The following is a 12,344-nucleotide window of genomic DNA, read 5'->3' on the forward strand; positions in this document are numbered from 1 at the left end:
ATGTATGAATACCAGTACCGACACAGAATGGGCTTCTCTAAAGTATTGCAATTTGACTATTTGTACTACAAATATCTGATTCTTTTATAGGTCTGAAGAGGTTTTGATCTTAAGGCATGTTGGATATTAAATGGTCGGCAGAAGAATGTTTCTACACCGCCACCATCTGATGTGTCAATTGTAGCATTGGAATAGAGCGATGGCAGGGAACAAGGTTAAGCAGTGAAACTCCTGACAAACTAGTTAGTTTGCAACAGTGCTAAGATTAATAAATTTTAAATACCAACTTAAATGTGACGGTATATATTTTTGTTTTCTTTGGGAGTTTTGAAGCTGCTATAGCAACTTCAAAACCCTTGTTCTAGCTATTCTCTTGTTTTCTCTTATTTTTTAAAAATCAGAATCAGTGATTCTGTAAAACAGGATTTTAATAATGTTTTAAAAAATAAATACAAAATTATTACAAATATAACATTTTAAACTTTTGCATCTTAATTCAGCAAGTGTTGGTAAAACAGAGGTCTCTGTGTTTATTGTAAAAAAAAAAAATGTTGATTTCCACCTTCACTCTGACTTTTCCAAAACACTGCTAACTTTTTCAAATCCAACATGTTTCATGGCACAGTGATTAGTCATAAAAACAAAACGGAAAACCTTCATTGTTCTCCAGCCTTCCTCAAATCTGGGGAAGGTCTTGCTGTCTTGCAACCTGAATCAGTTGGAGACATTTTTCAGTGTCAGAGACAGATAACTACAGTATAAAGTTTTACATTTTAATTAGCTTCCTACATTTCTCTGCTGGCTTTGAATTAATTTTTGAGTACTTTGCTGGTACTGAAAAATTTTCAGTTTTAGTTTTCTTTGCTTAGCAAAAACACGTTTACCAGAGTGTTGTTGGAGTAACCTTGGGACACATAGATATATTGAACTTTAAACTTTGCTTACATTTCCTAAAGACACTTATTTAACTTTCCTCGGGAACCGTCTTTCCGCCAGCTCACCATCTTTTTGCTCTTAGACCGACTTGGAAATGGTGACTGAGGACTTGGCTCAGAAGGTCAACAGGCCCTACCTGCGAACTCCACGCCACAAGATCATCCGAGCTGCATGTCTTGTACAGCAGAAAAGACAAGAGTTTTTGGCCTCAGTGGCAAGAGGAGTGGCTCCAAATGACTCTCCTGAAGCCCCCAGACGCAGGTAGAGTACAGAAAGGCAGATCACTAAATGCTTTAAATATTTATATGTATTTTTATGATGTTAGTTGTACATAATTATTTTATTAATATCATTTTCGGTCTTTTTCCCAACAGTTTTGCAGGTGGAACATGGGACTGGGAATATTTAGGCTTTGCATCACCTGAGGTAAAGGATTGTTTGTTTAAAATACCTACTCTGCTCAAGAATATACTCGTTTTACTATATAACAAATTCAGCCAAATAATGTGTATTTCACTGATGCATATCATTGAAATTTACCATAGAACTGTTTTTTGTCCTTTTGAAGTGACTTCTAATTATTTCAGTACATCTTAACACTTGTAACAAAGTCATGCATGTCGAGACACAACAAAAAGTACAGCACAGGAAAAGTTGTGACAAGGAATCAGCTGCCACATTTATCAATCAGTAATCACCATTGATAAAAGTGATGCATCTTGGTTTGATGCATTGTATTTTGAGTAAGCATTATAATATTTAGATATTTATGTGATGCTTTGGTCTAAATATATTCATTATTGCTTTGCAAATGGCTGAACATACTTTATGGAAACCGTCAAATACAAAACTTCAGCGTACAAATCAACAAAATGTAAATTTTATTGGTTGCTTGACCTTAAAAACTTCTAGCAGAAGATGCAAACATTAGCCAATGTTTCATTTTGACTCGAGTTGTAATGTGAAAAAGGTCAATGGCTGATCTGCAAATTTATTATTTTGACCCTTATGAAAGGGCATGAAGTAACAAGGTTTAATAAGTGTAGAACACATTTTTTCCTAGTTTAAGTATTTTTATTTTTTATTTTTTTTGTCATTCAAAGCTTGATCACATCTTTTTAACATGTTCACATTTGTTTGAAACTGTCCTCGGTAATGATAGTTGGCATTGTGTTGTGGTTTTCCAAAACCTCAGAGTCTTCTTGATAGTAAAAAAGGCAGGTGAATGGTGTTCTGGAACTGACTGAAGTGTTAGGTCTGTGTTTGTTTGCTGGCAATTTCATCTTAAGAGGAGGCCTCTTCTGAACTGATCAGTTTCATGTCCCAAACACTTTGGTAGCTTGTTTGTCTTATCAGCTACTGGTTGTTCAGGTTATCCTCAGTTGCTTGCTCAGAGGTCACTTTCAGAGTGGCTGTGCTTTTCTTTCTATAGTTCTTGGGGAAGCTCTGTCTGTAGCAAATAAGTTTTTCCAAACAAAAAAAAAAAAGGACTTATGTAACCAGGCAGAAAGCTGGCTAATCTGTTAGAGTGATTCGGTTGCTACAATGCCAAAAGATTTACACGCGTTATTTAAAAAGGGTATAAACAATTTTTGACATGTTTTTTGTTTTTTTCATTCAAAACTGCTGTTCATTTTTACATTGTTCTATCTCTCGAGAAGGAGACTTCATTTCCTATGAGAAACTTCTTTGCGAATGAAAATATTCTTCAATTAAAAATGTCAGTGGTGGGACATTACTGACTTAACAGACTTAGCCCGGTACTCTTCATGAACTACATCCATTGTGAGTGTTGAAGACAGTTGCGGTCCATCCAACTAGCCAAATATATTATTAATATAAAAGGTAAATGTATAACATCTTTATTATTACACCCTACCAAATATTGAGTCAAATAAATCCTTTGCAATTTTGCACACTGATTTGTGGTAATGGTTGCAATTCCATATGCCAAATGAACAGACTTAACCTGCTACAAGCTAAGTTATATTGCTCATTAAGGCTCTTCAGTAATCAAGCTCTTACTTTAGATTTGAAGTGGTAAAGCAACATGCATAACTCCAATGCCTATGATTTCTTAGTATAAATTATTTTTGATTGGAAGGTGCTTAATTTGCTTAATGTATTTGTACCACTACTCTATTAATATCACAGCTAATGACAGTTAATAAATTGCTGATTTAGTTGATTACTGGAGCTCAAGACCTTCGTATGAAATTAAAACAAACATCTAAACCTTGTTCCCATTCCTGTTTAAAGCATGTGCTTTGAAGCAGCACTGACAAACCATGACAGTCCAAAGATCCCCATTGCTTTCTGCACACTGGAACAAGCCAGATGGCACAGTGTTCCCCTGTGCGCTCTTCAATGATTAAAAGTGTTACACTCATGCAAAAACCCGAGTATGGGTCTCTGGGTAATAGCGCATTAGTTACAGATATTTGTGGTCAACACTTAGAGTCATAAAACTATCAGCTTCGATTATCGTCTTACCGTCTTTACCCATACAGTTATCAGGACATTTTGGTTTTCACTCGAGCTGTAGACTATATAAACACACAGACTGATAAGTATTGTTCTGTCTGTAGTCTTTAAATAATATATTTTGTTTTCATTCTCTACAATGTAAGGTTGTCATTCCCTGTGGAAGTTTTTTATTTTATGTATAGTTTTAAATTTATATTAAAAAAAAAAGAAAAAAAAGATTGATTTTGATGATGGATCAGTTCTATTACATGACCTAAAAAGCAGTTTCAGTGAAACGGTATTTACAAAGAATGATCTCCTGTGTCTAAACTGTGTCCATCACCAATACCTCAGAGTTTTTCCCTCTCCGCTGCGCTGCCAGTGAAAAAGGTCAGCTGACAGAAGAATAAATGTCAAGAATTTTTCTCAGGTGCTTGTTAAAAACATATATTTCTCCTGCATGCTCAACTGAAACCATAAATGCACGTCTATGCAAATCTACTTAAAATATAAAATGAAATCCCAGGATTTTTTATTTTGAATTTTCATGTGTGCTGATCCCGTAATTTTTTTGTTTTTTTTTTGTTTTTTTTGTTTTCAGACTTAATAGAGAAATCTACTCCTTTACTACAATTCTGGTCAGAAGTTTATATACAGCCAATATGGACATGGTTTTTATATTAATTATATTCCCCATGTATTTATGAAAAGTGTTTTTTCATGGTGGACTGATGACATACAACTTAGGGAAGTTTTGAAAATAAGGAGTTTTAAATTATTGTGCATTTCTCCAATCCACTGAAAACTAAAATCATATGCTAGCTCAAATATAAACATTTACCTTGATTTGTATTCAAATGTCCCCTTAAATTGTTTTTTTTTCCTCAGTTATGAAACATAGTAATATTTCATCATAGGTTATGTGTTGTTAATAGGATTGAGGACAGGGCTCTGTGGAGGTTAAACAGGAACCTATTTTTTTGTTAAACTTTAATTTAACCAGATAAAAACCCATTGAGATCAAGACCCCTGTCACAATCATGACCTAGACAAGACAAATAGGCAACAATAACAAAAATAAAAGTGGAATATATAACGTGAAAACAATTTGACAATAAATTACAACAAGCTGAGACAGTTTGATTATAATTTTTCTAAAATAGATTCAGTTTCAATGTGAGCTGATATTTTGTGTAATATACAGATTTTTTTTTTTTTCTAAACTTCTAAATTTAGTAGTCGCCTATTTAAGATTGTTCTTTGGTCTTCCATCACATTGTATATTTCCTGAAATAGAAAGTACATATAATAAGGCAATCTATTGTTTCAGCCGCCAGACTATAAATTGGTCTCAGTAGTTAAATACTGATTTATTAATTAGTTCTTTTAAGTAGGTGGCTGAAGTTAAGCAATGATGGCAAAACACTATTATCTTGCGCGTGTTTATGTATCAAAACATGAATGCTAATATTAGAACTGTAATAATGTTTTAGTTCAATATAAATAATGTGTGTAAACTTTGTGTTCCTGGATAATGATAAACAGAAAATCTGCCAATAATTTCTCCGCAGTTGTCCGTAGATAAAACAATAATAAGACCCACGACCAGAGATTATTTTGCTGAAAGCTGGTATCAAACAGCTCCCGAAGAAATAAGGGGAGGAAAAAAATCCTTTGTTGCTATATTAACATCGTCTTTCATGTTTTATCTCAGCCTCTCCGCGGTAATACTGACAGCAGAGTGTTTCCACGAGGAGGCTCAGGCATTTTACTCCTCCTCGCCATGCATCTCTACGCAGCACAGGGTCTGTAATCTTCTTTCCGTGAGAGCCGGGTTTTGAAAAGTGTGGATCACTTAGGTTGATGTTAGGGTAGAAAAATGCCCTCCAAATTGGCATGTAACAATGTCACCTCTGACTCGCCTGCCACGGCGCTTCAGTTTCCCACAACGCATCCGTCACCGTAAATGCAACAGAACGAGATTTTACAAGACCATTATCCATCACTCTTTAAGATCGTTGTTGTGATCATTTTCATTTTTAGCAAAGTACGCTGTAATCTGAAGGCCATTTGAAGCACAAGTACACAAAGCAGGGGAACAGATTTAATGAGGCAGAGGAGCGTTGCGCCTCTTCAAAAGAACAAATTACCAGTGCACATGCAGATCAGATGGTCATCTCACCTCCTCTCCTTGTTCTCTCATGCCTCTAAATAACAAACCGGGTTGGAGGCTACTTTGTTGTCAGATTAGTATGGGCTTGTGTTTCTAATGGCACAAAGTAAATATTCTCACCAGATGCTTTTTAAAATTTCCGTCCCCTGATTAAGAGCTGCCGTTTCTCTGCTGCAGCAGCTAATTGGAACACCGTGGTAACTAATCAAAGCTGGCTGACACCGCCTCACAGGCACAGCTACAGATGGGCCCGCTCCATGCTTCTTACAATGCCGGCACATCGCTTCATAGTAGGGCTATTTTTAGCTCAAGCGGAAACATAAAAGCCAGAATTTGGCTGACAGTCTTTTTGATTATATATGAATGTGACTCGGTGACGTTTGCTAATGAATGAGAAGATTGACTGAGAGAAATACTCTTGGTCGTTTTTTGAAGTTTTAAATATTGGGATCTAAAAAATGCAGGACGTGTAACTTATTCATGAGAACACTAACTAGTTGTGGGAGCGTTATGGCAGATGTATTGGAATTTTTATTTATTTAGCGTTTGGCCATGTAGCAGCTCCAAATCTTAGAGCTTCAACTCCAAACTGACATCAGCTTGAGTTTACTGTGAAGGCAAATCAACATTATTTTTTCATTACTTTGTTGAACACACACATACACTTAATGATCAGAAGTGTTGGTGGCTATTGAATCACCCAGGAGTAATATTTATGGGAAATCCTTTGATGTTCTGGGTTATACATTTTATTTTATTTTTTTAAGTTTTCATCTATTAAATTAGGTGCATCACTCTTATAAAAGACCTGCAATTCGTATATACCATTATTGGCTCGCAGTCCTTTTATCCTCATCATATTAACATTGTTCAATTATTACTCCTCAGTTAAATGTTTATAGATTATCTCACAATTAAAAACTGTGCATTCGCATTAAGAGATTTGTTTAATTGATTCTGCAACATTTATGCTCCAGTGAGTGGTACATTTCATTAGTATCACATTGCACTGGATTGTCTTTCTATAATGATGATGTGCAGCACAGTCTCTATCTCTCTCTCTGTAATAAAGAGAAATACTGTATTAGAAGATGGTTTTTTGGCTAATTGAACGTTGGGTGCTACATTACTTTCTGCCCATTAGAAGTGAATCTGTAGCAAATGTCAAAGAAATGGTACATGAATTGTAAGGTTGGATGTTCAGTTTATGACCGTTTCATATATCAAACCATAAACCTCTGGTTCGGCTGCTGCTGCTTCTTGTTTCTGAGAAAGAGAGAAGTGCCTACGGTGCATGTATGCTACATGCAAACCATCGACCATCTGGAGATGCGTTCAATATGTTTTCCCATTTGTAAAATAACACTAGTTAGAAATCAGTCGAAAAATCATTGAGGTATTACCCTGAGATGAGTTAGTTTTGAACAAGTAGAACTTCCCAAACGTTTTCCTTCCACTTCTTTTGTTCTGAGTCCAGTAACTCCAGGCTTGGTCTGGAGAACAAAAGGACTCAAGTATTTTCCTCACTTTGAGAACTAGACTGGCACGTGTAAAGCCAATCAAACTCAACATACGAGTCAAAGTGGCCAGTTTTACAGATCGTTTTTGGTTATTAATGACAAACGCTACTGGGGTTAGTTGTTCTAATGTTAATGGCATTTCCTGGTTTTGCTTAAAGGAATATGCAGAGTTCCAGTACAGAAGGAGACATCGGCAGCGAAGACGAGGGGACATGTCCAGTGTCCGAAGTAACACACCTGACCCTGATGATCTCAGCAACTCCACTTTAGGTACTGCTGTGTTACGACTTCGCCGCTCCCCGAGGTCTAGGGGATCAGGGGGTGTAACATAAAGATGTGTCCAGAGACAACAAGTGGAATGTAAAATGATTTATTAAAAAAAAAAAAAAAAAAAAAAGATGGTTTCACAAAACACAATACAATTTAACCCAATTCAAACAAAAGGACAAACAAATTCAAGAATGTTAAGTGCAAATTAAATTACAAAATGCCCAAACAAGTCAATTCAAAGTAAACTCAAAATAACCCAAAAAGGGGGGAGGGGGGGAAAGAAAAAGGAACACAAAGGGGAGCACCAAGCCTCCCAAACACGAGCTTCTGGCTGGAGAAAGCAAATTACGACAAAGTCAAACTGCTTTAGCAAACAAACAAACTGCTTAAACTTTACCTTTAATTTAATAACATAAAGTTACCTCATTTTTAAAGTGCAATCAGTAATACATTTATAACAAATTTATATCAGTAATGATTTCTTGGTTAATGTCAAGTTGTCATAATAAAGACATTTTGAATAATGTCAACTTTGTATTAAAAGTGTCATAATTTACCGAATGACGCTTTATGACAACAGTCATAAATATTCATGAAGGCTTATTCATGTTCATGACAGGTGTTATGTCATGTTTATGAAAGTGTCATGTCAGTCTTATTCACCCCCCTTCAAATAAAGTGTTACCCCTCTTCCTACTAGCCGCCCCCCTGGAGGAATGTTTTCAGGAGCCTTTTGTATGGTGCAGGTGAGCCTCATCAACGTCTGATTGGCTTGACAAGCCTCTGCTGGTCCAATGGAGTAGCTGCTCTCCTGCAGCCCTCAGGCAGCCAATCAGGAAGGTGTGCTCTCCCAGCTGAACCTGCATAACACAAAAGAACCTGCACAGCCTCAAGAGGCCAGGGGCCACAACATGCTGTTATTTTCTTGTCCCCTTTTTGTTATGTTTGTTAAAAATCAACAGAGAATCGTCCTCAGTTACTAGCAAGATTTCTTCTTGCTGCTCGCTTTAGTTAAAGAGTGTTGCTTTTTTTGCTGCCTGTTCCGACATTAGGAAAATTGTTTAAACTAATTGGACACCTACTATTGGTAATTGTATATGTATATTAAAAAACAGGACAAAGATACATAGTTGTGGAGTTTTTAAGTGCGTTCTGTTATGATTATTGTAAAGTTGTAGAAAAAATGAAAAACCATGATCCTTATTTTTGTACTTTTTTCCATATATAATGTGACATTTATTCAGATTTATCTAATTTATGAAAGAGAAAATATAACAAGACTAACTTAGCTAATCTGATATTAGAAGTGGGCACACCCTAAAGATAATATTTAGGGTGTGTCCTAAATATCAATAGTGTCATACATGTTGATTTTGTAATATTTTATCCCTACTTGTAAAAGTTCTTGAGAGGCACTACTCCGGAGACTCCATAGATTTCTTTAGTTACACTTACTTCTAAACCATATTTTATTTAGGTGAAGACATTTAACTATTTATTTCGGATGTCAACTTGGGCATGATGACACCTGAGAAGGTGGCCTAGCTTTACTTTCATCCTCTTGGACCAACTAATTTGAATTTGTACAAAGTTTGGACCCCAAAAAAGTTTCTACTCCAAGTTGGATTATAACTGCTTATAAGCATTTAGCACTTCTCTTTAAATATCCTGAACTTCAAAGCTAATTTCCAAAGTAATCCAGCATTTTTTTTCTTTATTTGAATAAACAAAATCAGGAAAATTACAACTGAACAACCCAGTATTTTAAATCAGTCTGTCTTGTTCATCACATTTATTTTGGCCGTGTGAGGTGATTTGCCATTTCAGAAGGCTGCAAAGACTCACTGCTGTGCCAAGGACCATTTATTCATTTCAGTTAAATGCTCATAATTAGTACATTTTCTGCTTAAACTCTGAAGGTCAGAAGTTTGCCAGGTGGTTGTAGCCATGTGCTCTAAACTGGGAATAAATGGAGCACATGTGATAATTGCTGATGAATTAAATTGCTTTTTAGGAGCAACTGTGGAGTCGGCTTAATGACTGTAATTTTGACTCGTGTGTGTGTGTGTGTGTTTTTATTTTATTTTTTGTCTTATTTATTTCCAACAAAAGAAGCCCAGGATGTTGGTGGTGGCCGCAGACAAGGTCATTTGATGGTGAGTGCACATTTAACAGGGTTCATATGAGCTCAAGGCTTTCAGCTGGGAAACCATTTCAGGTTAAATAATCAATATTTACAACAGGTGGCATGCTCTCTTTACTTTGGCATTAGCCTAATTAAAATAAAACAGTTTCTTTAAAAAAACAAAATGACTTAGGCTTGAGATATCTTCTTTTTTATCAGATTTCTGTAGTGACAAGAGAAACGCACCTTGAAGCATTGCTGGTACCTTTTGTGTTTTCTTTTATGGAAATTGAGTGCAAATATTTCAGAAAAACACAGTTAAAATCCTGCTTTTGTTGTATCTTTATTTAAAAACATCAAATTGTTCCTGTCCATTTTTAGCCAGTGGTATTAAGAGCCATTGTGGAAACAGCCACTTGTGGCTCTGGAGCTGCAGGTTGCAGACCCCTAAAACAGACGGTAGTTTTCAGCTTGCGTTGTTGATATCCTGCATCCTGTTTGCTCTCGCAGGGTCTGGACTCCCTGGATGAGGATGACCCAAACATTTTGCTGGCCATCCAGCTCTCTCTCCAAGACTCGAGGATGACGGAGATCGGCTCCGATCATGACGCCCTCGCCAACGAAGCCTCGCTTGGTGCAATCGGTACTTCCTTGCCTTCCAGACTTGAGCAGGCCCCTCCGGGCGTCGACGTCCTCCCCAGAGCTTCTCTCAGCAGCTCAGAACTGCTGGAGCGAGCCGATAACTTGGCCAGGCTGGGCAACATCAGCAGCCAGTACTCTCCCGGCCCCAGCTTCCCCTACGTGGAGCACTGTGACATCCGTCTCCGGGCGCATAAAGCAGCCGCTCTGTTGGGCAGCAACTCCTCCACTGGCCTTTTCTCTTCCTCCACGGACTCGACCACGTGCGGCAGCAATGACCCGTCGTCGTCGTCATCTGCCTTGACGACGAATGCTAATCTGCTTGGAAACATCATGGCTTGGTTTCACGACATGAATCCGCAGGGCATCACCCTGGTCCCACCGACCGACCCCAACGTGGCTCCGCTTCCCGAACGCGGAGAAGGATGCCTGCAAGGCAACGAGAAAGGCGGCTTCATCGGCTTCCTGGACGACAGAAAACCTCAGGAGGCGATGGCAGACGCGGGGTTTTGCACGCAGAGGTCAAGCAACACGGAGGAGAAGGAGAGCGCCGTCGCCGAGAGGCCCACTCAGTTGGATCTGGTGGGGTTGGACACCATGCAGCTACCTTACACTGCGGCGCCTGATGGAAGTGGAGAGCATGGCGAGCGCTCAAAGGGCTGCCATGTTGACAGTCCACGCTCTGACTATGCCTCTGACCAGCTGCCCAGCACCAGCTCCTCTGAGTGGGAGGACCACATGCACTTGGTTTGAGCCGCCTGGCTGGGATGATGAGGAGGTTCACTGAAGTCCAAAAACCACTACAGATTGGAAAGCAGCTTTGCTGGAGCTGCTGGTGTAGAATGTACTGCGAATGAAGAATTTGTCGGCTATTCATTGCTAGGGAGCGTGTAAAGAAGCATTTACAGTTTAAATCCAGTGCAGGAACTGTAGGCCAGCAGTGAAACCAGACCACTGATTATTTTATATTTTATTTTATTTTTTTAGTATCGTGAGCACACACTGCAATGAACGCACCAAGATGATCTGAAACAAATTAGAAATTCTGTCTTGATGAAAATTAAATGTTGCTGTTGTATCCATACATCAACATTTTCTATAGGATGCAGATAGAGAGATGGTTCTCATTGCGGTCCAAATAATCTTCTTTCTTCGTAGGTGCCAAACACTGACTTATAAAAGCACAGTTTGCAGTCACCAAGTGGATTTTTTTAAAGCAAATTGTGCCTGATTATCACAATCTCAGAAACCCTAAATGTGAACATCCTGAGCCATATTTTTGTTTGAGCTTGTGGTTCAGTGTTCTTTTCAAATCCCGCTCACTAAAAGCTTTCGCGTGCTGTGTGAAACTGAAGTAGTAGTGGATATTATGAGAAACTTCCAAGGAGAGAGAGAGAGAAAAAAAAAGGTTATTTGCTCAACTGAAAAAGCAGGTGGCCTGCTCAAAAATATTTCAGAATGGTCTTGACAATGGTTATTCATCTCAGAGGTTCAGCCTGAATAGGAAGCGTCCTCAGAGCTTAAAAATGAGAACCGCTGACAGATCCAGAGGAGGGAGAGAGGGGGCGAAGGGGAGCGCTCCGTTTGATTCGGCTCCCACGTTCTGAAGAAGAATGCTTTGAATTCGGTTGCAGCTCGTGTGAAAATAATGTTTGAGCTGAATGTTTAATGTGAAAGACGAGAGGTCTGATTCGTATGCACCAGGGGAGGTCAGCCAATAAGAAAACAAGGCAATCACTTCCAGTCTTATTTTCATTAATTATTACTGCTCAAGTCGTGCTTAGGTGGATTAATCTCTGCAGGGTAGTGCATAAAGAAATTCCCAACTGTGTGAATGGGGAATCCATATCTTTGAAGCACTTCTCTGTGAAGCTGAAATTACAGTGCCTTTATGTCAGTCTTCATGATTTTTTTTTTTTTTTTCCCCACCTTCTTCTGAGTGCTACTCACACAGACACAAAAACACCTGTTACCTTAAAGAAGTGTCTCTCTCCTGACATTTGGTGGGAAAACACAAACTCCAGTCTTTTTTTTTTCTTTTTTTTTTTTAATCCAGATCCTTGTAGCATGATGCTTTTTGTGCGTTCACACGATACACTGATGGACAAAACGGATTGTTAAATGGTTTGATAAAATGTGTAACTGTTAAAATATTGTGAGTATCCTGTGCCCTACGTTTATTTGATAAAAAAAAAGGCAAATCATTTGTATCATT

General features: G+C 38.1%; 1 protein-coding gene across 6 annotated transcripts in view; it reads left to right on the forward strand.

Annotated features, from left to right (window-relative positions):
* Nucleotides 1-11,692, forward strand: part of LOC106965089 (ankyrin repeat and IBR domain-containing protein 1) — a 35,869-nt gene extending 24,177 nt beyond the window's left edge. For all 6 annotated transcript variants that reach the window (XM_015060982.1, XM_015060983.1, XM_015060986.1 and 3 more), the window contains 5 exons: nt 1,019-1,197; nt 1,311-1,362; nt 7,254-7,365; nt 9,478-9,521; nt 10,001-11,692. In XM_015060982.1, coding sequence (XP_014916468.1) covers nt 1,019-1,197; nt 1,311-1,362; nt 7,254-7,365; nt 9,478-9,521; nt 10,001-10,882 — 1,269 coding nt within the window. In that variant the 3' untranslated portion in view covers nt 10,883-11,692. The remainder of the gene's footprint in view (nt 1-1,018; nt 1,198-1,310; nt 1,363-7,253; nt 7,366-9,477; nt 9,522-10,000) is intronic.
* The last annotated feature ends 652 nt before the right edge of the window (nt 11,693-12,344 follow it).

Source organism: Poecilia latipinna, unplaced genomic scaffold (assembly GCF_001443285.1).
Source record: "Poecilia latipinna isolate Pla-1442-1.1 unplaced genomic scaffold, P_latipinna-1.0 Scaffold1763, whole genome shotgun sequence".
Classification (NCBI taxonomy): domain Eukaryota; kingdom Metazoa; phylum Chordata; class Actinopteri; order Cyprinodontiformes; family Poeciliidae; genus Poecilia; species Poecilia latipinna.